This window comes from Sylvia atricapilla, chromosome 3, assembly GCF_009819655.1.
Source record: "Sylvia atricapilla isolate bSylAtr1 chromosome 3, bSylAtr1.pri, whole genome shotgun sequence".
Lineage (NCBI taxonomy): Eukaryota > Metazoa > Chordata > Aves > Passeriformes > Sylviidae > Sylvia > Sylvia atricapilla.
In genome coordinates, this window is record NC_089142.1 from 97885027 (window position 1) to 97911245 (window position 26219).

The 26219-nt window shown below is 38.3% G+C and overlaps 1 protein-coding gene across 2 annotated transcripts in view; it reads right to left on the reverse strand.

Annotated features, from left to right (window-relative positions):
• The window catches only part of LCLAT1 (lysocardiolipin acyltransferase 1), a 112799-nt gene that overhangs the window by 32206 nt on the left and 54374 nt on the right, over positions 1 to 26219 (reverse strand). For both annotated transcript variants that reach the window (XM_066316316.1, XM_066316315.1), the window contains one exon: positions 18634 to 18750. In XM_066316316.1, the coding sequence (XP_066172413.1) occupies positions 18634 to 18750 (117 nt within the window). The remainder of the gene's footprint in view (positions 1 to 18633; positions 18751 to 26219) is intronic.

Sequence of the window (26219 nt, forward strand, 5' to 3'; positions counted from 1 at the left end):
TAACAAACCAGCCTTAGATGGCTGGACCGAGTCTACACAGTGGCAATGCCAACAGAGCACATGTTCTCCTGACCAAGCAAAAATTGAAGTAGGACAGATTGTCCAGTCCAGATTGGGCTATATCATCTAAAAATAAAAGTTCCTGAACACCAATTTTATGCTAGCATGAAACAACTCAGATGACTACAGCCAACTTCTTTTACTATAAAGCAGGCTTAGTACCTCCACATTACAATTTCCCAACTCTTTCATTACAAGAACCTACTGTAATTGCTGTGTGCAACAACAAGTTTAAACCTCTCAGGCTGAGGTGGTTTAAATTTCCAGGCTCTTTTAGACTCAGATTCTTTCTTTTATTTTTTTTTTTTAAGGGAAAAAGGAGCACCACAATCTCAGTTAAAGCAATTCAACTATATCAAAGACTGGGACTATGGAAAAAATGTTTTTGTTACTTAAAAAGTCCCAAAGTATTTCAGATGGTTTGTTCTTTGGAAAGGAATAACATCCCCAAGCCTTGGAACTGAGACTTGAAGTTTGGCAGGAGATGGTATTTGTGTCAGTAATATGCCTTTTGCCAGCTTTCAAGAAAACATCCCAAATTTGGCCAACAACTATGAGCCTTTGAAGAATCTTATTTTTGCACAGGCTCAGCAAACATTTTGTAGAGTTTAGAGCTGAAATTTTAAAAGAATCTGTCCTTATTGAGTATTCTCAACTTCTGGTCCTTAATTCATACCCCGTTTCCTCTGAGTCAAGGACCACACTATATCCCCATCCCCTTGTAGCTCCTGTGTGTGACCACCCATGCAGCTCGAGGAAGGAAGCCATCTGATTCAAATGCAAAGGGGACAGCTATTTAACAACTCTTAAAGGGAATTTGGCAACCAAAGCAGACATCCAGCGCGTGGAGGGATGGTGGTAGTATCTGTTGTGCCATCGGCAGCTGATTTAGTGTTTGAAAACATCAGTAGAGAAGAACATTAGGTTGCAAAGTTCATTTCTCAGATCTAGGGAAATGCCAGATCTAAGGTTGCTTCTGCCTGTATAATGTATATCCTTAGTTTTGTGATGATATACTGCTCTGCCCCAGGACCTGAACCTGCAGTGAATCAGGGCTGTCTAACAGCTGAATGTAAGAGCTCTGCTTCATCTGCTGCACAAAGGTCTGCAACAAACAAAACAGAGTGAGTGGGGAGCAAACAGGACAAGGGGAGTCTCAAACCGAGAGAACTGCATGCTGTTTCTGCCTTTTTCATAAACAGATTTGAATTTCTCGTCTTCTGGCTGGGCTGAGTGGACGTTTGTGGGGTCAGTTTTGCAGCGCTGCTGAGCAGGCTGAGGTGCAAGGGGCATGGAAAGCACCATGGCTGGAAAACAAGCCCACAAGTGGCTGCAACCCCGCAGCAGACCTGACCTTAATCTTGCTGCACACTTCCATTTCAAACATGAGAAATACAGGCATTGTGAAAACAAATTCTTTCAAAATCAGGAAGCACTCTAGTACTAGAGCAGCAAGCAACAGAGATGCTTATATAGAAAATCTGTTTTCAGAGAAGAGTTTGAATAATGTTGCACATAACCCCCAGGGCCACACACTGAAGAGGAGAGGAAAACAAAATATTTGAAAGTTGCTCCTTCAGTGAGTGCTCAATGAGGCAGTGGATGTGTGTGTGTGGAGAGAATGGCATGCAAGCATTTAGCTAAAGACAAAATCATCTCATATATACATGTAAGAAAGCCAAATTAAGATTCCACAAATAGCTTTATTATGTTTGTCAACTTCTGAGTGTCAAATTTTCCAAACATTGTATTTTTTTCTCTTTCTCTCTCTTTTTAATTTTGTTTTCATTGTTGGTTTCATCCAATTCAAATTACCAGTTCTTCAACTAATAGAATAAAATAATCTTGTAAGATTTAAAGATGTTGGATGCCGAAATGTGTCAAAGAAATCTGGCCTCAGTCCTAAGGAATACATTAGACCCTCAAATATTCAGTTTTGCACCAGCTTTTAAATTCAAAGCTCAAACCTGATCTGTAAAGGAAAACTCGTATTTTATAATGTCAATGATCAGTTCTTAGTACTTTCCATGTATAAAACCAGTACTCATTAGCAACTATAAAGCAAATTCACCATGATTTTTCTGATTATGTTTCTCAGATGTTAATAAAATTATTCATTTATTTTATACTTCAAATCCACATGGAAGTTGAAGATTTGGAAACAAGCTAAGGAAAAATTTAGAATTTTGTCATTTTGATTTCAGCTCAATTTTTAAAGCCTCATCCACAAACTTCGCACATGTAAACTGTCTGCAATAAGAGCCTATTTTTATTTTGGTCATTATAATATGAACTCAGATAATGCTTTTAATTTTTGTTAATTTTCCTTAATACAAACACTTGTCCTCAGCCCTTCCTTCCAAAGTTATTTAAACCTTTGTAATACACAGCACTGTATAACACAGAGGTAAAACACTGTGCCCTGCATGCCTCTGGCGGTTTATTTGCTGATGAAGAACTCCTGTCTTATAGGAAGCTGAGTGGTGGCTCAACTAATCAAATTCAACAGTAGATTAGAAAGAAGGAATAGTACCAAATTTGCAGCTTCAAGCTGAACTCTCTGTCATAACAGACTATTTGACAGTCACTGATCTAAATGCCTTGGGATTTGTACTGCAAACTTGAATAGCCATATGCTTACCACTGAAACGTGCCAAAGGCAGCTGCTCTTTCACAGGGCTTGAAGATTGTTTACCAGTACATATTAATTACAATTCATTTAATAATGGCTTTAATACATTCCTCCCTGACCCTCAAAGATTAACAGCTCCAAGAGAGTTTTAAAAGATATATACATCTACAGCTGAACTTTTTGTGTATCCATGGACAACTCTGAGATGAAGTAATACGAGCAGCATAAATAAACCATGGATAAAGTTGTTATAAACACTGCTGTCTATCAAGCAATCTGCAGTAGAAGGCTGAAGACAAATTCACCTTCTTTTCGAAATTTTTCCTCCTCCTCAATGCTCCTCAGCTTTTATTCTTCACTCAGTCACCACAGGTGAGTTTTCTTTCTTTCAGATAACAGGCTTGAGCTGAAGTTATCTGCTGGAGCTGTTCCCTGAGGAAGCTGCGTGATGCAGCTGAGCCCAACCTCAGAGCATCTCCACCTCTGCCAGACCAGTCTACACACAACACACTTCCTTGGGAGGGAGCATCCCTTTTCAATACTTCCACAAAATTTTAGAAATAAGCTAATCCTTACACAATCTTGGCATTAACTATGCTTTCTTATCACACTGATTGAACACACCCCTTTAATCATTTTAAGAGAGAACACAGACGTGAAACACACCAAAGAATTAAATTAGCTTTTGAAAGCCTAAATTGTCTGATTGTTTGTGGACAAGATGTTACCTATGAGGACCACTGTTTTTTACTGTGAATAAAGCAAACATGAAGATATCTACGCAGGAAAGGACAGTTTAAGAAGAAAGGCTCCATTTCAAGTGTGAATTTGCTACTTTGTTCTATTCAAATGCAAAACAGTGCTGTTGCTTATTATATTGCCACTTTCAATGTTGCTTAATTTACATAAAAATTAACTAGACTCTTCTTTTGCATGCATCAAGTATTCATGGTTAGCTATCTATGTATATTTAATATATTTCCATGTCATCATCCATTGCTAGGTAATTAGTTCCTGGAACTCGTACTGTGTTTCAAACAGTGAAACATAAGAAGATCTTATTTAACATCAAGTTTCCATTCAACAGATGAGTAGCAATTTCCGACTCATCTTCACCTCTTCTGTGTTTTGATTTTTTTTTCTGATGTTTTAACTTAAAGGAGATGTGCATTTCAGTTTCACTCAACTGAGTTCAAACACACATCTAAAGCTCTCCCCTCCTTTGTACTGTCCCTTCTCAAAGTCTTTCTACCTATTCCAATATACTGAAGTACAAGACACACTGAAATTTAGAATAAACACATCAATACCTGGGATTTTAAAAATTGCTGTATATAGACATTATAGCTTTTTTTATCACATGCAAGAACACATGCAACTGCCTTTCTAGTACAGTCAATATGAAATTTTCTACTAACTTCACCAAGGGAGGGATTCTGCAAAGATCCGGTGGCCAAAACAGACACCTTAAATTATCTTAATGCAATCGTGCACTAAAAGCCACTGAAATTTCTGGAAAGGAATTTCCAGATTATGACTAGATAAAACAGAACTGGTATATTTAAAAAAGGTCCCAAAGCATTAAAGACGTTTGTACTTTGACAGTACACTAAGACTGAGCAATACTGAGGTATTGCAATAGCTGGGGCACAGGTTTGACAAAAACAACTTTGCCATTTCCCTCCCTCTTTAAAATACTTAAAACAGAGTTTGCAGTTCTGGGATTAGGTTCCACTCACATCTGCTATTCCTGGGCTAGACACTTTGCACCAAGTTTTACCTACACTTACCAAGGTGACTACCTGCTGTTTGTTTGCTAGCAGAGGCTTAATCTCTTTTCCTTTGCAGACATGGTGTTCCAGGCATTTATTTTCAAGCCCAGTCAAAAATTTATGGCAAATCTACAGCTGGACACCTCCCCCTCAAGTCTCTGAGTTCTGCTTAGAGCATCATTGAGGTTCTGGTACAGACCTTCCTGTCTCTCACTGAGCTTTACTCATACATCTTCTGGGAGATTTTCTCAATATGGATCTGCCTTCCAATCTGATAGATAAGATCATTCAAGCACATCACCCACTCAAAGCAAATTCCTTTGAGAGTGACCAGCTGGCTGGCATCTCAAACTTTAATCTAGGGGATTCTACTGTTCATGACTGTTCATAATAGAGAGCTAATAGAATTTCACTCCGAATATCATCTATGAGGTGTATTATTGACACTGAACAAAACCAAAAACAAACAAACAAACAAACAAACAAACAGCAACCAAATATATCTCAGCAGCGTTGAGTTGGAAAGTTGAGTTTGCATTTACTATCACAAGTGTCTGTTGTGTGGCAAGAAATTCTATCCATTGTACACTGCATTAAAACATTATTGTACTGGGCAACTTTGAGGCACCAGCACAACCAGGTTTGCCTTGGATAGAGGTATGCAGAGCAGAAGTCTCATAGAGGCTGCAGAAGGGTCCTTCTGACAAACATCTGATCTGGAGTGACTTTCTCGAAGAAAATTAGCAAAACATCATGTTTTTCATGCTTGAGAGAGTGGCCTATCCAAATTATGGCTTCTTTCAAGAGAACAAGCTGAGCATAACACATAGAAATTACCAGCAATCAATTTCACTGTAGTCAATTCCGGAGCAAGAATATAGTGGTGGCTGCACAGATAAGAAAGAAGAAATTTCCAATAGCCAAAATCAGGAATGCTTGAGATTTCTTAATTCTCTTGAACTTGAGAGTTTCCTCCCTCTGCTGTCAGATGAAGACAGAAAAAAAATCCAAGTGGTGTAAGAGAGAAGGAACACTGAAGAATGAACTGTGCTCTGCAGAACTGTGATGCCACTTAGGACACTCTTGCAGGCCTATCTGAGGCAGGGGCATCAGGACATGCAGAGGACAGACCCACAATGACTTAAAAGTATTACATGGAAGTGTATTTGGAGTGTTTAGAGCAGGGAAGTGTAGGAAGAGAGCCTTCCTAAAAATCCTGCTAGTGTTCTAACCAAGTATGTGGAAAAGCCTGAGTATTTGGATGACCCTGAGCTATTGTGTAATAGCACACATTGTAATTCACCTAAAAGATCTTTCTGGCTGATAAAGAGGTAGCTGGCCATCAGGCTAAAATCTACGCATGCCGCTGTTCACGAGAACACTGGCAAAACCAATTTCCAAATCAGCTGTAGGCTGCCAGAAGGTCACCTCTATTTTAGCAGAATTGCACAGTGCAGTATTAAGTCTGGACTAATTTGACCATTGTGACAAACACAAATGTCCTGTGGTGACAACAGTTACAAAAAGGCACTCTGCTTCCTCTTCTACCCCTTCCTCGTCAGCCACTTGCATCAGATGGCTTCCAATCAATCTATTTCAGCGACAAGGTTCTGCTGATAAGAATCTGCTCCTCTGGACTGGATTGCTTCAATCTCATTTTACCTTGGTTGATAAATCAGAATGTTTGTTATCTTCATGTAAATTTGAATCAGAAATATGCAAATATATTAGTTACCGCTCTTTGGTTTTGACCAAAGTAGAGTATTATGGAAAAACAACAGAAAGGATAATTTATCTCATCTGTGTCAGCATTTTGTTTCTCTTGTAACTTTCAGTAACTCCTTTGGTTTATTCCTAGTTAACCAGGCTCCCTAGTGTATTTATCTGGCTCTAAACATTCTTTCGTACAATAAACACTGCTGAAAATAATATCTTATGAATTACAATAACAGCTTGAGAAAGCCACTTTATCCTTACACTGTTCTAAAACCATTTTCTGATAATAGTCACATTTAGATATGCTCCAAAATTCATCCAACATTTTCAAACACAAAATTTGTTTCCCTAAACCTTACTTCCTGTGAGTAAGAATACCTGGTTCTCAGAGTTCATTGTAATGCTAATGAAAACCTTTTTTCATACTGACTTAGTTGAAGGATATCCTGTCCTTCTGCTGCATTATTAATACTGCCAAACCACTGGAAAACTAATTGCAAATGCCAATTCACTTAGTGCTATCATTCAGCTCTACAGAATTTTCCATTTTAGCTACAGTGTGTGCAAAGTAGCAGACAAAATATATTTTACATGCAGGTCTCAACAGTCTTTGTTTATTTTGTGACAAAAGCCTGACCAGCATACTGTTCATGTTCCTATTCATTTATAATTGGTTTCTTACTGTGTTTAATACTTTTCAGAGAACAATTATTGTGAACTGTCATACTTCTGGGATTAAAACTATGCTGGTGCTCCTTTTCAAGATAGCTCTTGATTTTTTTCCACATCAGGTATACATAGCAATTTCCAGGGAAGAAAAAGCAACGTGACATTTCTGCTCCATAAAGCAGAAGTAAAATTTTGTAATGAAAGTTAACAAAGAAATATATCACTAGAAAATTACAAAAAACTTTTGTGTGGTCTTTTATTTCTTTGCTTGTTTCGGGGACTTTTGTCCTTATTTTTTTTTAAGAGAACAAAATCTGAGAGCTAGATGCCTATTATGTAACCACGTGCAAGTATCTCTTTGACGGACTGTTTCCCAAAGTGTAGTCTGGATTACTCACAGACATAAACCCCATTACTGCATTTACAAGGTGTGGATGTATGTGCTGCTGTGAAAGTATGAATCTTCAAGCCTCTATATTCCTTCATCTATCTCCACTACTTCCATCCTTTTGTATTTGCCACAACTCTTCCACTAAAATAATGAAAATATCTCAGGAATAGGTTTCTGGATAGCAAAATATTTTGAGAAAACAATCCTGAAATAACAGAGGAGAAGAGCTGTAAAAGAGTTGTTATAGAATATTTGAAAATGAAGACAACATTTCTGGAGTTACAACCAGATACCACCAAATTCCACCTTTCTCCTAGGAAGAAACTGCATTTCCTCAGGTTCACAGCTCTTGGGCTCTTCCAGAGAACATTACAGATTATGGAATTTGCTTTATTCTTCCACAGCTTCTCACACAGCAGATCAACTTCAAAGCCCTGCCAGCAAAAGCTCTCCATTCTGACTTTTCTTTACTGCCGTTTGAAAAGAAAAAGCATGAAATACATTGTTAGAAGCTTGCCATTCTAAGCGAAGAAAATACCGAACTGGCAAAACACGTTTGTTCTCTTGTTCCAAAGCGAACACCACCAGAGGGCTGCATTCAATCTCCCTTTCTGAAATTCCCATTTCTCAGTATTTAGTTACGCAATCTGAATGCTTGACACTTTCCTCCCGTGTTACTCTGAAAAGAAGCAGCGCCCTATGAGGCCGTTTCACTTGTAGACCAGGACAGGACAGCCTGATAGCAGATGCTTGAACAGTTTCCAAGCAATATGTACCTAAAATTGAGTTCCTCCCCTGACCCAGCTCAGAGGCAGCAATGAGCCTCCAGCAAGACGCCCGTGAAACTCATTCTGAACAACAATCTCTTCTGTTTGGGTGTAAAGCAGCCCTGGTCTGCCCACAGTGTGCTTTCAGTCAGCTGAGAGGGAGTGGCAAAGTAAACCCATTTTGCTTGTAAAAAAATCATGGGGCATATATCACTATGCAAAAGTTCACAAAAGCTAAGTAAGGTTTGTTTTCTGTAATTGTGTTAATGGGGTTTTTAACGTACGATCCTCGTCCTAGACAGTTTGCCAAGAAAGATGGAAATCAGCCACCAAAACTCCTCTACATACATACACAAAGTTCTGTATGTACACAATATACCACACCTTACAGGAAAAATCCCCATTTAGGTCTCAGGCACATTATATTCTATCAGCATTTGGGCTGCTCAGTTTTAATGAATTCTGTGCTGACCACTACTGTTCAAACAAGAAGAGAGGAAGAAGAATATACTGCTGGTTGATGACATGTGCCAGAATAAAGAAAGGCACAAGACTGAAAGTCAAGAGAATTTATCCCTTCAAGGAGAAGAATAATCCTTTGACAATATTCTATCTTAATGTACAACACTGCTATTATAGATCAAAAATTATGTATATATTTGAACATTGAGTGCATGCTTACATGTGTATCTCAGCGTGTAATGTCAACCGAATTTGTCAGCACCACAGGTAGCATAAATCCTGATGAATCTCCACAACCTCTATGGTTTGGAATGTATTATTAACAGGTTTATTAAATATTTGCATGCAGAGTGCACTGTTTGAGATAGCTGTGGCTTAACTGCTACTGTTTCAGCAGAGGTTATACACCAGTGAGATGGGTGTTTAAGACACACCAAAACAAAACACCTGCCTCAAAAGGACACAGGCCTCACAGACAGGGTGTGAGCACCGGGGAAAGAAGCCACAGAGCTGCTGAGCATATGTTTCATTTAATTCTCTAATACAAGCTACAAGAGCAGGCATGCAAAGGGCTGATAAAGGACGGCAGGGAGCTTTCAGGTCTGTGGGTAGGAATGCTTTTTGGATAAGTGAAGGCAGAAGACGACTGGTTAAATCACAATGGTGCTGCTGACAGGATGAACCTGCAGAGCACTTAGACAAAGAATCCTTTTGAGGGATGAATTTTCAAAAGCCTCCAAGCAAATTTAAAAGAACACTAATTCTTATAGGATCTTAAATGGGACTTATGTCCCTAAGGTCTGCCCTCTGTGTTTGGCTTTTAAACGCCAGTACCCATAGCAACTTCCAGGCAACGCAAACGTGCCATTGCTCACAAATTCCAAAGTCTCTGAAGCATTTTGAAAATGCCTCTCTTCTTTTTATTTATTGTGCATGCTCTTCTTTTCTCCTAATAGATGTCCTTACTATCTGTCATGCCAGAATCCCTCAGGTCAGGCTGGCTCCTTTCAGAGCACTGCAGTCAAGGACCGGTGATCAGGAGAAGCCCTGCTCAGGTCCATGCTTCTGGAATTATTTTATAATCAAGAGCATTTATTTTTTTTTTATTATTAGACTGCAAGGGCAACAATGACTATTTTGCAAACAAAATTACAGTTTTGCATAAGTCTAAATATAGATGATAGGCATTTCAGAGATGCTTTTTTTAAAGATATTGTTTGTTTTTAATGGTATGAAATAAAGAGAGAGATATTACTGACTTGAATGTATATTAAAAGAGTTCTCCAGCTGCTAATTGGTCACCATTCTACAAATAAATTAATTTATGGGAAAATACATTCAAACCCCACAGCTGTAATATACTTCATTACAACACTAAATGCATGGTGCACTTCAAATTACTGGCATGGCACACAGGCAGTAAAGGGAAACCCTTCCTATATCCCACCAGCGTTTACTGAGAACACAGAGAGCAGAGGCCTTGTTTCCTGCCCTCCAAAATCCTGCAGTTCGGAAAAAGGTTGACAAAATAAGTCCCAAAGACAGGAATATTTCAGATTACATATAAAGTGATGAATGAGGTGCAGAGTTGAATTTATGCTGAAGTTTATGTTTTGATAACAATCTATTTTAAATAGCATTTATGCTCTACTACAATTTTTCCCAAGCTCCTCTGCCCTCTGATGTTTGTCGTTTTTCAGCATCAGTCCCATAGCAACATCCAGGATTCATGGCTGTGGCACTGCTCACAATATCTCTGGAGCAGAGCCGTGCAAATGATTGCTAAACTCAGGGATCTGAGTCAGCTCGGAAAAGTCTGATGCTAGGCTCATTTTTTATATCCTGAAAATAGTGGCAGGGGACTGGGAGGAGGGCAAAGGGAAGGAGAGCTGAAGCTGCAACAGCAGAAAGGAATGAAAGAAACAAACTACTTAAGGTTTAATGATACATAAGCAGCATATTTTGCAAGTAGATGAGATTGAAAGTTTTATTACTTTCTTACAGATTTGGAGGCTATAGCTGAACAGTTTGAGGATTCCAACATTTCCAGTAACTGAAATGATACTCCATGGACCTTCTCCCCTGCCAGTAATTACTCATATAGAAAAGTGGTTATCAGGAATACACAAAACACATTTGCAGCAACCTTAATGCAGCTGGAAATAAAAACAGCTAGCATCTGCAAAAAGTAGAAGAGTGGAGAATCCAAAAAATATGCCTGAGAATCCCTGTACAATAGGAGTCTTGATTTGGGATTAGTCTATTCAGCCTGTAGATGCTGCTATTTTTCTAATAAAACCCATCAGGAAACATCATCTCCTAACGGAAACTAAAGCAGTTAAAAAAAAAAGAACAAGACAGTATGGAAAAAGTATGTTTAGGTCCTTCTCAAGACTGCTTGAAGTAATTATCTGCCTTGCTAATAAACAGAGCTGAGAAACGGGTGAGCTGTGTAAAGCATCTGGTAATAGCATGTGAAACAAATTGATGCCAATACTATTCCTCTGTTTATAGGAATTAATTTCAACTTCAGCAATAATTAAATATGCTACCAATCCAACCAACAGCACCTGCAAATTCTTGGATCATTGGCTAACAAGAATGAGCAGTAATTAATGAACTTGTACTTTACCTCAGGCTCACCTATTGTCTGTAGTAAGTCTTTAAAAACAACCATAAAGCTCGGTATTTAAAACACCCAAACTGATGAGTGACCTTTCAAAACACACACCCAGAGATATACTGACCCAGTCTAGACCAGAAGATACACCTTATTACTCACACTCCTGCTCCACCACCTAGTCAAAGCACATTAACTACTTAGAAAAACCTTTCTTACAAATATCTTCAAGAGGAGATAAACATTAGATTAAAATCAAAGGGCAGGAACATTTTCATAATTTTGAAAAAAAAAAAAAATTCTAGTTTTTCCTGAAAAATCATTTTTCCTGAACGCATCTGTGGCCACACTTTGTTTTTACATATGCAATCTGATGAGCTAACATCGTTCCAGGCCTCCAGTTGAAGCAATTAAAAAAGTCCACACTCGCCAAACATTACCACATCGTTACCACAGATACTGTGTATTCTGAGTCAAGGGAAAACAGTGGAAAGCTCTAATACCACTGTGGGGTAACTGCTGGCAAATGATAACTTTTGTATGGTTACCACTGGAACTATTAATAACCTGTGAGGAGGTGAATGGAAAATGATCCACTGCATGGTGTATCTGCTCGTCACAAGCCATGACTCACACGTGAGAGACTGCAAGGGAATTACTGCAGTAGGTGGACCTTGATAGGCTCGAGAATGTAAAATATTTCCGATGAATATCACAGATGTGTGGTGACACAAACAGCTACATGTCACCATGCAAACATTGAATGGGCAGTGATTCTTACACCATAAACCCTCCAGTGAAAGGCTGTGCTCCCTTCTCAATAGCAGTGGGGGGCAGAAAGAGGAAAGGATAGGGGCTGACAGAAGAGAGTGGTTAGAAAAAAGCAAATCTTTCCCAGGAGGACTGAAACAATGGACTGTTTTCCACAGAGGTGGGGTGAGCAGTGTAGAATGTTGCTCCAGTAAGACGTGAAACAAGAGAAACAGAAACTTCAATGTGTACCAAAGGCCAGAAAATATCTCACAGAAAGCTGGTGCTCATTCTGAGAAGTGCATCACAGCCAACACACGCAGATGTCTGCAAGACATGGTAATCATCAGCGGTTAACATGATTCTGGAAAAAGTCGAGCTGCCCTTTCCCATGTTCCAGAGTACAGAGACAACTGTCAGCGTTTGCAATAAAGCACAACAGCCTGCATCCTATTTTCTGCTTTGCTGAATTTCACAGACTTGCCCAGTGATAAAAGCATGCTTTTGAACAAGGTCTCTGCTTTTATTTTTTTTTTTTAATAACTAATGTTATAAATTTTTACTGACACACAAAAGGCATAAAAAGCATGCAAGCTTCAATTTACATACTGATATTTCTGTATGAAAGGCTATGCTGTTTAATGCACAGGATCCAATTCTCACAAAAGCAGAAGATCAATTACAACAGTCAGTGAAGCTCTAATACTGCATTTTCAGCGAAAAACTTGCTCAAAGCCCTTTCACAATAGCTCAGTAATTTCATAGTATCAGTCTACTTAGTAACATGACTCTGGGAGGAACACATGCACAGAGGAAAAAGAAATGGTGAAGAAAGAATTTCCTTGCATTAAGGAATGATGGTTTAGAGCTGCTGTTTAATCTCTGCAAAACCGACGGACATACGGGCGAAATTAGTTGATTGAAAACCCAAAGCTAAGGCTGATCTGGACACTTATGTTTTCCTATTACAAAAACAGACTGGGTTTAGTTTACACAACCGAGCAACCAGCACAAACAGGCAAGAGCTGCTCTGAGAGATGGCAGTGCTGGTCAGTGTGCAAGCTCTGGCCTCTCCAAAACCCACAGAAATTTTGGCAGTGGCCCAACATACAATTCTAGGAGTCAGAAATCTGTTCAGTCACAAAGAGGGAGGCTAATTTTGTTGAAACAACAAATCTAACCTTTCCTGTCATTTGATGTGGGGTCTTTCTATGTCCTGCACCTTTGTAACACACAAGACAAATCATGCACGAACCTGGAAACTGCTGCAGTCCTGCTGTAGTTCTGTTTGAGCACATAAAACCTCTGTAGGTAATTCAGCAGACACCCTGTGAGTCTGTGATCGACACCCATATGCCTCACCCAATTTATATGTGAAGAGGAAAGAAACTACCAAAAATATAAACAAAATAAAACTCAGCTTGTTTAATACATACATTTATTCATTCATATACCCCACTTACCATAGCCTGAACATTTCAGTCAACGAATAGACCTGATTTTCACACTTGCATCAATTTTCACTTTAAAAAACATAACACACTTAGAAATTGGTATTACTTTGATTTATGTTTGAAAGAACAAATGGCACCTGTCTTGTAAGCTGTAAGGTGCTTTGGACATAAATGTCATCAACACTAGAAGACAAGCCCTTGGCAGTCTCCTAGTAGCATTCCTCTCTGATGTTTCATCAACTCATACAAGCAACCTCCTGCTCTCTTTCAAAGTCAGAGTAAGAAAAAAGGTCTGGGAGCTCATCAACTCTGGCTACTTCAAGCTGAAGGGTTTCATTAATAAATATTCCTGGTGCACAGCAGGGATATCCAGGCACTGCTCACAAAGACCTGCTGCCAAACCTTGTCTACTTCACACCTCAGCAAAGGGGAGCCAAACCCTGTGTCAGCTTTCAGGAACTGTTAGTCATCACCTCCTATTGACTGCCTTCTGCACTGATCTGCAAATCACAAACTGGTCTCCCTACATTATTAGTTCAAAAGTACCATGTAAGGAAATTGCACCAGAACCCAAATAAATACCATGAAGAATTCAGTACGTAAATATGCATATCTGGATACTCTAACTCCCAGAAAATCTGAATCTACACTACTAGTGAATCTACATAATAGTCACTAAGCATTCCAGGATTAAAACATATACATAGTTTTATATAGAGATAACCAGGACTGAACACCTAAAGAAAACTTTCCTGCCCTAGCAATGAATCAGGTAGGAATACCTACATGTAATTACTAAAGCAACTGTAAAACCCAGGTATGAATGTTAGGAGATAAGAGACTAGTTTCAACTGTGTGCATATAAACATTAATTTTTCAGAACTATCAGTTCTGAACCAATCATGGAAAAAGGATGAGAATCACAGCTTTTTTCCATCAGTAAGAATTTGCAATGAAGGCAAGCATGTTAAAATTGTATCTTTGTTTATTTTGGGATGCTGCAGTTGGCAGATGTTATCTGCAATATTTTTTTCAGCTGGCTAATTATGAACCAGAAATAAATTCAAAGCTGAAATACTATATAATATAATAAGACAACTAATTCTGACTAGCCTTTATACTGTACAACCAGTAAAATATAAACTCCATAATGAGAACATCCCGTCCAATGTATCCAGCTATTAAAGACTGTTGATGGCTATAGAGGAAGTGTCAAAAAGAGGTCAGTTTAAATTTAATGTTGGCAGAAATGATTCTCTACAAAAGCATGAATAATCTTCTAATGATGCTTTAAAGCATTAGCTCTGTCTTAACACTTACTGTTTATTTAGTCCAGAGAAAATGCTTAAAAGCCATGAAGCAATTTTAAGAAAACATTCGTAAACAGCTATTTTCTCTTGACAGACTATTTGGCTACAATTACAGACATTATGCCAAGATAATATATGTAATTCAATGAGTCCAGACAATATTGAATGAAATCAAACCAAAATTATTTTCCATCACTTTGAAACTGAACATTCAAGTCAGCTGAACTTTCAATGTCATTTGACACTTCAGGAAAAACTTTATAAAATACAAACAGGTCTGAAAACCTATACGTCATATCTGAGTAACCTCCTGATCTCGTATAGAAGGATCTCACAAACTGGATCTTCAAGAACATTATATAAACCACAAATGTTTTCAATTAACTTTGTTAAAGGAATGATTTTATAAAAGTCTTATTTAAATTCCTTCACATTTCTGCCCTTTTCGAAGTTCCACATTTTGTAAAAGGAGATGAGCTACCTTAACCCAAGTTCTGCCAAAAATAACTCCATATATAATATCTATGCTAAACTTAAAATAAAATAAAAAAAAAAAAAAAAAAAGGATTAAATATGATTTTAGGAGATGGTTAAAGAGAGAGATGAGTTAAAAAAAATAATGACCAATCCTCATTTTGGAGCCTGAAATTTACTTTCTGTTGCTCACTCACATGTTCTTACTCTGTCTTTCAAAAAATACTCACCTTTGTTCCCCCTAAAAATACAGCAAAATTCTCTAGTAGTTTTTTACCAGGTGCTAATTGAAATCAGCATTCCTTACAGCTCACACAAGACAAATTATTCACTAGATCAAGTGAACAGAATTAGAAAGAAGCAGATCACCTATTTTATTTCTCTTAGCTGTCCATCAACAGTCAACCAACCAGGTATCTCTTGCTTGAAAACTAGCAATGGCTGCAGTCCTATTCTCCTGAGTATATATATTATTAATTATATATCTTAAGCATGTTCATAGTCTGTCTTTACTCTTGTGTGATTCTATGGTTTCTATGAACAAGAAAACAATAATGTGCTCATTTAAATAGAAAATAGTATTTTTAGTGTTTTGGCACCTGAACATAATAAAGGAAAAACCAATCAGCTTTGATGTGGGTTTCTGTTTAGAAGAGTCAGTTTAGGGGGGAAGGGCTACCACTTAGAGGAACCAGAATGGGCAAAGAAAAGGTCTGACTCAAAAGCCAAGGAGATGTATTACCTAAACAGCTTTTATTGCTTTTTGGTAAACATCATGTAGATCTTTTTTTCTTAGCTCCCATAATCTCAGCAGTGACTTAGAAACCATCATAGCAGCATCTATGGGGCAAAGTGACCAAGTAGTTGAAATAATGATAATATAACAGGGAGAAGCCAGCCAGGGGAGTTTGAGTGCTTTTTGCCCCCTGTGGAAAGCAAACAACAGATAACTGCTTGGTTTATGGTGGCAGGGTGCAGACAGTGATTCCTCCAGGAATAAACTCCTTTGTGCAGGTACAATCAAAATTTTACTGAAGGTTATTTTCACCCAATTCTTCACTTCCTATTCAAAAGGGTCACTAACAGTTATTTTTATATAATAAAAGTTATTTTTTTATATAACAACAGGTAATTCTTTCATGTTACAGCTTGTGATCCATATTAGTCAGGCTTCTTGCCAAAGTAAATTATTTTCTTCAACATTTGAAAAGCAGTTAAACTTCTAATGACATTTTCCCCCTCTTTTCATCAACCTATTTTTGGAGCAAAATAATGTACTCAGGCCTGAAGAAAAGACACTTGAGCCTCAGGAATGGAAAACAGCCACGAGCCAAAATGTGTTCACAGGAGAGCTATAGGGCAATAAGGTTGTCATCTATGCACAAAAATACTTTCAAAGACGTAAACATGATGTTAAATTCTCCACCACTCCCTCCTGCATTTTAAAGTCTCACACACACTGCTTTGTGTCTGCAGTTATGAGGAGTAAAAAAAGAAAATAAATCTGTTTTTATGATTATTATTATGATTGTAGCATTAAGACAGTTCAGAAGTAGGGACTCAGGTTAACACTATATCCCTTGACAGTCATGGTTTTTATTTATTACTGCTAGTATCAAAAATTAGGATTGTAAAAAGGCATTCTATCAGTTTAAGTTATAACTCAAACCAGAACTGTACAATAACACCAGGTACCAACTGGGCCATCTGCATCTGAATATCAACCTTGATATCTATATTGTACAGATGAAAGGATAGAGATAGATATAGATATAGATCTGCATATCTATATAATATACTGAAATATTTTAAAGTCCAGTAACTACAGTTGGGTTGCATATACATATAAAAAACCCCAAAACTATTCAACACAAGCAGTCCCCATTTTGCACACTTGGAAGCAGTTGAAAACCAATTCTTAAATTATTAACAAGTAATAACCAAGTACTTTAAAATGGTACTTGAACTACCTTCTCACACATAATTTACTACATAACAGCATACACTTAAAATATATATAGCTTACAATGCCTACCAAAGTACTCAATATTCAGTAAATTCAACATGAAAGGGACATTAATATTTCACACGATATTTGCCTGCCTTAAATAATAGGGAGATGCAAAACTACTTCAAAGGCTGGACTGTTATTGTTTTTTCTCCAGCTTTCTACTGCATAAAATCAGTTAATCAGCCTCAAATATTTTCCTTTTTATAACCCAACAGCCTGATTTGCAACAATTGCTCATAGAGCAATTGCAGAGAAAGGCATTTTTATAAAATTAGAAAATTACTCTAAACCACAAAGCTTGTTCCTGCAGCAAATACAGACTTTTTTTAAGTTATCAGTACTTCGAGTGGAAAACATTTCTTTAACTGACAATTTATTCCAGGTTTGAAATACTGTTATACACTAGGTTAACTTAATGCTGTGAAGTTTTAAGTAAAGCAAGTTTTTGAAATTGTTTATGTGGCAATTTTTTTTATTACAGCAAATTGAGCAATAAACATTCAAGAGAGGTGAAAATCTAAGGTGTCCAGCTCTGAATGTACAATATTAATAGGGTCAAATAGATACAGACGATTGTCCAGCTGGACAAAATTCTGAAGAGCCTGCAGTGATTTTAGGGTATCTGCTTAGGAGGAAGTAGGTAAAATGCAATCCAGGTCTGCTTCAAAAATCCAAGCAAAGATTCCAGCTAGCAAAAAAACTACCAGCAGGCCCCTATTCTTTTTAATAATGTCAAACTTCTTCTTTTGGCAGTCAAAATAACCAGCATGTGTTAAAGATCTAGAATTGCTTTTCCCTGAAGAACCAGCCTATAAAAAAGTCACTTCATATCTACTGTACATGTTTATTTTCTTCAACCATATATCCTGCAAATGTTCACTCATCTGTACCTGAATCCCTGCCACAACCGTACCATTTAAAGGTTACATCCTGATGGCCTCAAACATCATCAAAATGCTCATTCCCAAAACAACTCCCAGACATCTCAATGTAATAACCACATCTTCACAATCTGCTCTCCTGATAAAAGGAACTCACCCTTGACCCCTAGATTAATATTGGGATGGAAAGCCACTTCTGGACAAAAAGCAACTATCACACATTCTCTTGCCCACCACCCTGCCAAGCAGCACAATTTGTATTTCACACAACTTCTCCAAGTCACCATCACCCAAAACATCTGGCAGCACTGGGCAGCTGACCTGCTGCATTTCCACACTGCTGTGCACTCCCCTTGTCCATTTAACACAGCAATAATTTACTGAGCTCTCAGACTTAAACCCAGAAACCTTTTCAGAGAGGGCAGTGACATACATGCCTGTGTGTTCAGTGTCACCTGAACCCCATTTGGGGTTGAGGACAGTACAGGCTGAACTTCCTTGGGATTTTTTCCATTCGTTTTCTGAGGTAAGACAACAAAACAACACAAAAGTTGCTTTCATTCACTGCATACCTCCTGATGATATCAGTGTCTGTTATCAACTCACTCAAATCTCTCCACCTTACGATAACTTTAAAGGGAAAACAAGGACAGAGCAGGATTACCTTCCCTTAGACGCTCGACTACAAAGGTGAATCCGGTCGTTCGCGGGTGTAAGACGTACTCGTATTTTTTAAGTCCGTTCTTCTCTGCAAATTCATTACTGCGGGCTTTGGTATTGGCTGAGGAGAGAAGGAGAAGCACCACTTTGTGTTACTGTGCAAGCAGACCATGGATGAAACGGAATGATTACATGACAGGAATGGTACAACAGCAGCTCACACAGTACGGATGTGGAGGCAGACACAAGTGCGCTTTCAGTTGGCCATACCATGGTATGAGGAAGAGCCATGTGGATTGCAAGAAAAGCCTTTTTACCCTCTCATTTAATTTTAGCAGATCATCAGCAAATCTTTCATACTTATCAAACGCAATCTGAAATTTATAAATTAATAGTCTGTTAATACTTCTCTGTACACTTCAGTACCCATTCTACAGTAAAATATATTAATTGGCTCAATTGCGTTTTGGGGTTTTTTTCAACTCAAAGGCAAAACATACAGTAATGTAGATATGATATTATGAACAGAAATACCTTGAAGTCAGTGTTTAACCACATTAAACTTATTGCAGAAAGAAAGCATTAAAAAGAGGAACGCAGTAGTCTAATACCTTAAAATGGTATTTTACATCTTCCTTCTGAACTCGCCACGTTTTACTCATCAGCCTGTGCTGCACCTACCCCATTTTAACTTCTTGACCACGCACCTCAGTGCCACAACAGACGCCTGCCACTGTACACAGAGTACACACAAGGCAGCTGGAACGCACTGTGGCTAAACCCCATGACAAACGTGCTTCAAACCACTGGTAATAAAAACCTCTCATGAGAAAACCAAAGGCTTTCCAGGGCTGTTGCTAAGAGAGGCCACTAAGCAAAGAAGACACGGACACCAAAGCAAAAACTTCTGCATACAGGTGGAGAGGAGGCAGTTTGTTCTCCTGTGATGTGCACGAGGATCTTCCAAGCAACAGTCAAATGGACTTTGCTGGCTACACTCAGTTTTCTACTGTGGGTCCTGCTGTGCTTCCCCTGGGGCCAAAAGGCAATGGAAATATGCACTGTTCCCTTGGCAACATGGCAAAAATCAATTTGATCAAATAACTTATTTAATAACTCATAGCTATGAAGTTTTACAGGTGCTTAAGAGACAAAATCCCAGCAACAGATGTATGGGGAAAAAAACATCACTGCTTAAGCATTTTTTTTAAAGGGTTTTTAAAAAAACCCTTTTTTAAGGGTCCACAGTTAAGCTTAACAGAGATGGGAGATAAAGTAATGGAAAACATATCGCTGTTTAATCATTTAACAGAAGAGATACTTAGAGATAAATCCTTCCTTTTACAATCCTCATAATTTTTTCTGGTAAAGGCACAATAGCACAAGTGAACAAATCAACAGCAGAGAGAGATTTAATTTTTGCTGTAATACAACATTCCCCCACCTTTCTTTTTTCCCTAAAATATATGATCTCTTTATTAATCAAAAATGCTGGTGCCCCTCCTAAATGTCTGTCTACCAATTAATAAAAGCTATGACATATCACTATACTAAATATTTTTCCCTGTGACCTACTGTTTCCATGCCTAAGAGTGCTGCTTTTCATATGTGCAAGCCTTAAGATTCACTGCACATATTTCCTGACCATGTGATTTGTTGGAAAGGAAAGCTGTTGCACAGTAGCCAAGCAAGTGATTCAGCAAAGAAGATCCAAAAATTTAATTCTTGCCAAATTGCCAAAACGTACAAATACTTGAAAAATATTATAACTTCAAAAAGCATTGCTAAAATTACAGAATGTGTGAAATACTAAAATTACACTTGGCTATGTAACTTAAATTTATCTTCCCTTGGACATATACATTATGTCTTTAACCACATGGTCAGAATATCTGTTTTTGTCTGCTCAATTACTACTCCATTCGATACTGCAAATGACTATTCTGAATCAGCAAAGGGGGGACTTGCCTCGCAGACTCCCACTGCAATGGCAAAACTTGCAAAGTGAGCCATGAGCCAGACTTGGAATGGCTGAAGAGGCAACAGTAATCTGGTAATTATTAAACGCTCCTCCAAAAAAACCAGGTTCTACTTCTTAGGTGCACCAGAACTCAAGAACAGAAACTATTTTCTAAGAAATTACACTGATGATCAAGCATGTTCCTATAAAAAATACCCAAATCAAGAGTTCCTTTCCAGATTTTGGGATAATGCAAGTAAAATGTTTTAAATTAATTTATCACAGAACTTCTTAAGGTAATGTATTGTTGTTTCCAAAGAACAGAAGTATCATCTTCTTCATTTTCTGCATATCCAAGTTTGGGTTTCACTTCAGAAAATTTGCAATCTGCAAATCAAGTCAATCAGAGCTTTGAGACACAAGTGCCATATAAATATACATAATGTTAAGCAGTCTGAAAAAAATTTCTACATTTCAAGCATTTCAAACTGCGCACAGTTAATGAGCACTCAGAAAAACTATCTCTGTGTGTCTGCTCACTAGCACTTTACTTCAGAAGGACTATGAAAATGAACTCCATGGTGTTTGTAAAACACTCTTACTTGTGCCAAAGGATAACCAAGGAGTGAAAGGGCACTTACGTTCTCTGAGTAAAACCTAATTGATGATGCTGCAAGAAAAATCTGGGACCTCCAGCGCCCATTGCCTTGAAGTAATCATCTTCAAACTTCCTCTTAGTACTTGGAAAGAACTCACTGTAAACATCTGCAAAACATCTTCCAAATTTCCCTTTACTACACTGCCTTTCTGAAATGTGTGAACAGCTGGACATTGGCACACTGGCCAACACTATTCAGCTATTTCCTGACATTTGTATGCCTGTCTTGCCTCTGGACTGTAAGTTTTATATAACAGAGACTGTTCCCCTCCCCTTTTGCATGACCCTAGTGTAATGGGATTTTACAACCAGAATAATGCTCCCAGCTAATACAACGATCACTGTCATCTGGAAAAATCATCTCCCTCTCCCCTTCCTAACAACTATAAAGCCACAGGTCTTTGTGCATTAAACATTATTTATTACAGCAGGTCAGGAGGGTCAATGTGCTTTGATGATATACTGAAAGCAAGGGTAGGAAAACCCTCCACTCTACAAAGAATGTAGGAATGATGCCCTTCCTCCCTCTCCTGTAATCTTGGCATTGGAAAGAAACCAGTTTCTTACTCTTTTATTATATACGACTAAATGCTCTGCCTGCCATCTCATCCAATGGAAGGACCTTGGTGCCCACTGCTGTTTGGGATTTTTGTGCCAGACACCAGTGCCCAAACTTCTGGGGGGAGATTCAAAGCAAATTCTGCTGTGCTCAGAACCAGAGCCAACAAAAGGCAGAACATGCAAGGCTCCCCATTCTATGAAACCTAGGGGTTAGAAAACCGATCCAGGAAATTAGAAACCCATTTTTATATTCTCTGCAACTTGAGGGAATTCACACAACAAATGCCCCTTTAAAATCCCTTAATCAATAGACCAGGCTACACTGTCAGTGCTGCAAAACTTATGCAGATGTCTTACTGTTCCACAGGCTGGTTTATAACAGTCTTAGGTGGAATAATAAAAAAATGTGAAAGATGCCTAACAACTTCCTTAAAAAGAGGAAACATATGTTCTTCTCTTCCAAACTACCAACACAAATAGCATAAATTAGCTCTTGAAACAAGGCCTGGAAATGCACTCGGTTTGCCTCAGTCTCAAAAGGCCACTCACATCATTTGGTTTGCTGCAGGTAATGTCCCCTATCACCAAACCCTCTGAAAAGCTTAGCAAGTGCTGCTTTCTAGGAACAAGTATTTTCTTCCTTACATTGTACTAAGGTGAAAGCAAATTTACTCCCCAAGTTTTTGCTCATCACTCCTATTAGGAGTATTTTAACCCACTGGTTCTATTTGCTGTTGAAGAATAAGGAGAGAATGTTATTTTTATGGAAAGCTGCTAGTTTATCGATTGAGGGAGATGTGGGACATTTCCAGAGGTGCTTCATGCCCTCTTCCCTCAGATCTCACACCAACTTGCCTCTCCTCCCCCATCTCCTTCAGCTAATGCATGCAACTCCTCAGAGCATGCTCTTTGGGGTAATGACAGGTACAATCATCCAGTTTATTTGAGTCCTTAGACACTTCTGTAAAGCAACTATCAAACTATACAAAAATATAAGAATTTATGGATTCTGGCCAAAACTTCTTTTTTTTTTTTTTTTGTGGTCCTGTGCCACTTCTGGTAAATAATTTCATTACCTTTTTTCTCACTTTTCTCCAAATCCCATTTGCCTCATTTTAAAATTACTGGAAAAGTTTAAAGTCAGCACTTTCTAGAAGCATCACACTTCAAAATTTCATCTGAAGTAGCTGAAGGAAAAAATGATGCTAACCCATTTCCTTGGTTTTTGAGTCACAGATTTTAAAGAAGTTAAATTGCTTTGGCTCCTGAAAAGCTATGCATAAAATGAATGAATTTAATTTTATTAGTAAAATAATATTTTTAGTTTGAGAGCTGAAATTTGATATTAAGTACTACCTTTTCCTTTAATTTCACTTGTGATAAAAGCACACTGATAAAAACATGCATGTTCTTCTATGACTTCAAGTACTCTCAAATTATATTAGTGGCAGACACTGAAAGAATAAATGAATACTCCAAAAGTCTCTCATATTAAATAAATAAATAAAATCCTCATTTATCTATTAGATTAGCATAGAAATGATAAAGCTTTATTGGCTCACAGTTAATATTTTGAGAAAAAATGAAGCAATTTTTCTTACTTGCACTACTTTCAACCTATTCCATGTTAGAGCAACCCCTACCTGTGCTTCTTATCAATACTTTCTTTGTACTTCCAAAGTATATCACATTTACTAGAAAAGTTTAAAAACCAGCTGCAGTTCATTGCTACCTTCTGCCATCCACATCACAGCATTCCTGCCAAAATCTGAACTTCAGCAAGCTTTCCTACTTGATTTTACTGTTCCTCAAGGAAAAAAGCTCTGTGCAATCACACTCTGTCCACCTGTTTGTTCCCCTTAACTTTTGAAGCTATTGCCCCCTGCAAACAAAGTTTATCAGGGACAAGAGATTCAAAGATAATCCAGCCCAGCAGAAGCTTTAGAAAAACACTGGGTAAAGGGAAGCTTCTGAGAGTAGAGATGCAACTAAGGGAGAATCCAGGGCAGGGTCCATGGCTGTTGGTGTGCCAGGGCTCTCAGCACAGCATGCAGAGTCCGCCGGGTGCCACGGGCACGGGCTGGGGACAGCCACAGCAACGCCTCTTGCCCAGGCAGCGGCAAGGGCTTTGTGGAGGAAACGTCACACGGAAGGGAACACACGGAGAAAGGAGCAGCTGGCGTGAAGAAAGGACCACGTACAGGGATGCACACACAAATCCAGAGCAAATGAGGCTTTACCAGGCACAGAGCAACACAGCAACTTTTTGGTTTTTTGGGGTTTTTTTGTTTTTTTGTTTTTTCTGTCATTGCTTTCTGAAGAAGTGCTACAAACAATCTTGGAAGGAACACCAAGGGAAACAAAAGAACAGGCAATATGGTGGGTTGTATTCCAGCTTTCCAGAAGCATGAGACTCATTCGTGGTTGTTTTGATTTCTTCAGGGCTTCAGAAAGTCTGGCCACATGTTTACCTGCTGAGGGCTTCTTTTTAAGCAATTACAATAAAATACCTTTGAGCTTTAACCTTCAAGTACTCCAGAGTGAAAAGATGGCCAACCTATCAGAAATAAGTATACAATTACATAATTATTACCTCAGCCCCTATACAATCCAGTCTGCAAATACAATGTTCAGGGTTCATGACATTACTATTTCTAAAATTTATTTATGTAGAATCTTCCACAGCAAAGTACTTCACCACCTTAAAGTCAGGCAGTAGCCCATATTTAAATACGTATTTCACATTTCTTTGAAATCTCATTCTCAAATACCTGGAAATATTATAAAGGGGAGCAAATCTATCATGGTCACAGGGCCATTGAGAGGATAAAAAAACGACAGCAGCACAGAGCTGCACAGCAATTCTGCTATTCAGTGATGTAGAATATTACTCTTCACTTTAAGCACCAGAGAAATTTTGTTTTCAGAAGTAATTAGCAGTTTTGCCATTTGGTCAGAAAACCAGTCACTGCCTCTATTTTTGCAAAATGCTCCCTAGAATTTTGAGCAACTGCTCAGAAAAAAACCAGCTCATTTCTTATTCTGAAGGATGGGACATGAAGTTGCCACAGTCCCAATATGTCAATAAGGCAAGAGTTTTCTGAAAATAATTTCTTCAAAAAGGTACATATATTATTTTCTAGCATTCTCATATGGCATAAATTTACTGTTTGATCAGGATTAGCTAGTCAAGGGATTTTTTCCTGTCTCCTACAGTATTTTAAAATGTATATTAAGCAATATTTCCTGTGAAGACAATCAAAGAGGGAGAGCTATTTTCTTCCAGAGAAAAAAATGCCAGGGTTCTGTCCATCTCTGTTCATCCTTTTATGCACAAATGTAATGTCCAAGTGGCATTCAATACTCGATGGCAATTTAAGAGTGGAAACATGAGACAGTTTAACGCATCAGAAGCCAGCACAGCAGTGTCCTATTGTCTTCCCTACCCATTGCTCCATCCTTCCCACCATTCTGCTTCCTCCTGGGCTGCTCACACCCACCTGTGGTGGCCTCAGCAGAACAGCACAGTTGCTGCATCTTCACTAGGCATTGTGAAGTTAAATAGAAAATGTTACACAGGTATAAAGAAGGGAAATCAGAACAGCAGAATTATCTTACCAAATGAAAAAAAAAATCTGTCAACAACCCGTGTTCAAAAATTCAATTCGATTTTTTTTAATTAATTAAATAAAGAAACTTGTTCCCATGAGTTTCTCAGTGGATGGTATCAACAGCATATACCCAAGTTTAGCTGAAGTCATTTATATCAGTACCTACAAAACAGAGAAAACCCTGTATTTTCTTAAGCAGCTTTACATTCAGGTGGGAGCATCCTCACCACTGTCTTTTGAACTCTGCAGAACAAATGTTAACACACTGTGGCTGAATCAGTCCTCAGTCAAATCTTTTTCAAAGATGCAGTACAAAGCTTCCTCAATTCTTTAAAAATCTATTGTCTCTCAGGAATATTAGATTCCTCTAGAGATTAGAATGCATACATAATTTATGGAATAAATGCTAAACAATCCAATTCTTTCAGCTATCTTGAGATGGAAACACCTGTTCAGAGAGTGTGAGTGCTCTAAAAAGGTGTTTCCTGACTCTATGAGTAAGATAAAGATTGTACCTCATAATTTAGAACTGGAAGGAGACAGTCCCTCATGAATTCAAACAAAAAAAAAGAGATGAGGTGAGATAATTTCACAGAATCATAAAATGGTTTGTGTTGGAAGGGACTTTAAAATTCATCTCATTCCAACTCCTTGCCACGGGCAGGGACACCTTCCGCTCTACCAGGCTGTTCAGAGCCCCATCCAGCCTGGCCTTGAACACTTCCAGGGATGGGGCACCCACAGCTTCTCTGGGCACCCTGTTTCAGCATCTCACCACTCTTCTAGTGAAGAAAATTCCA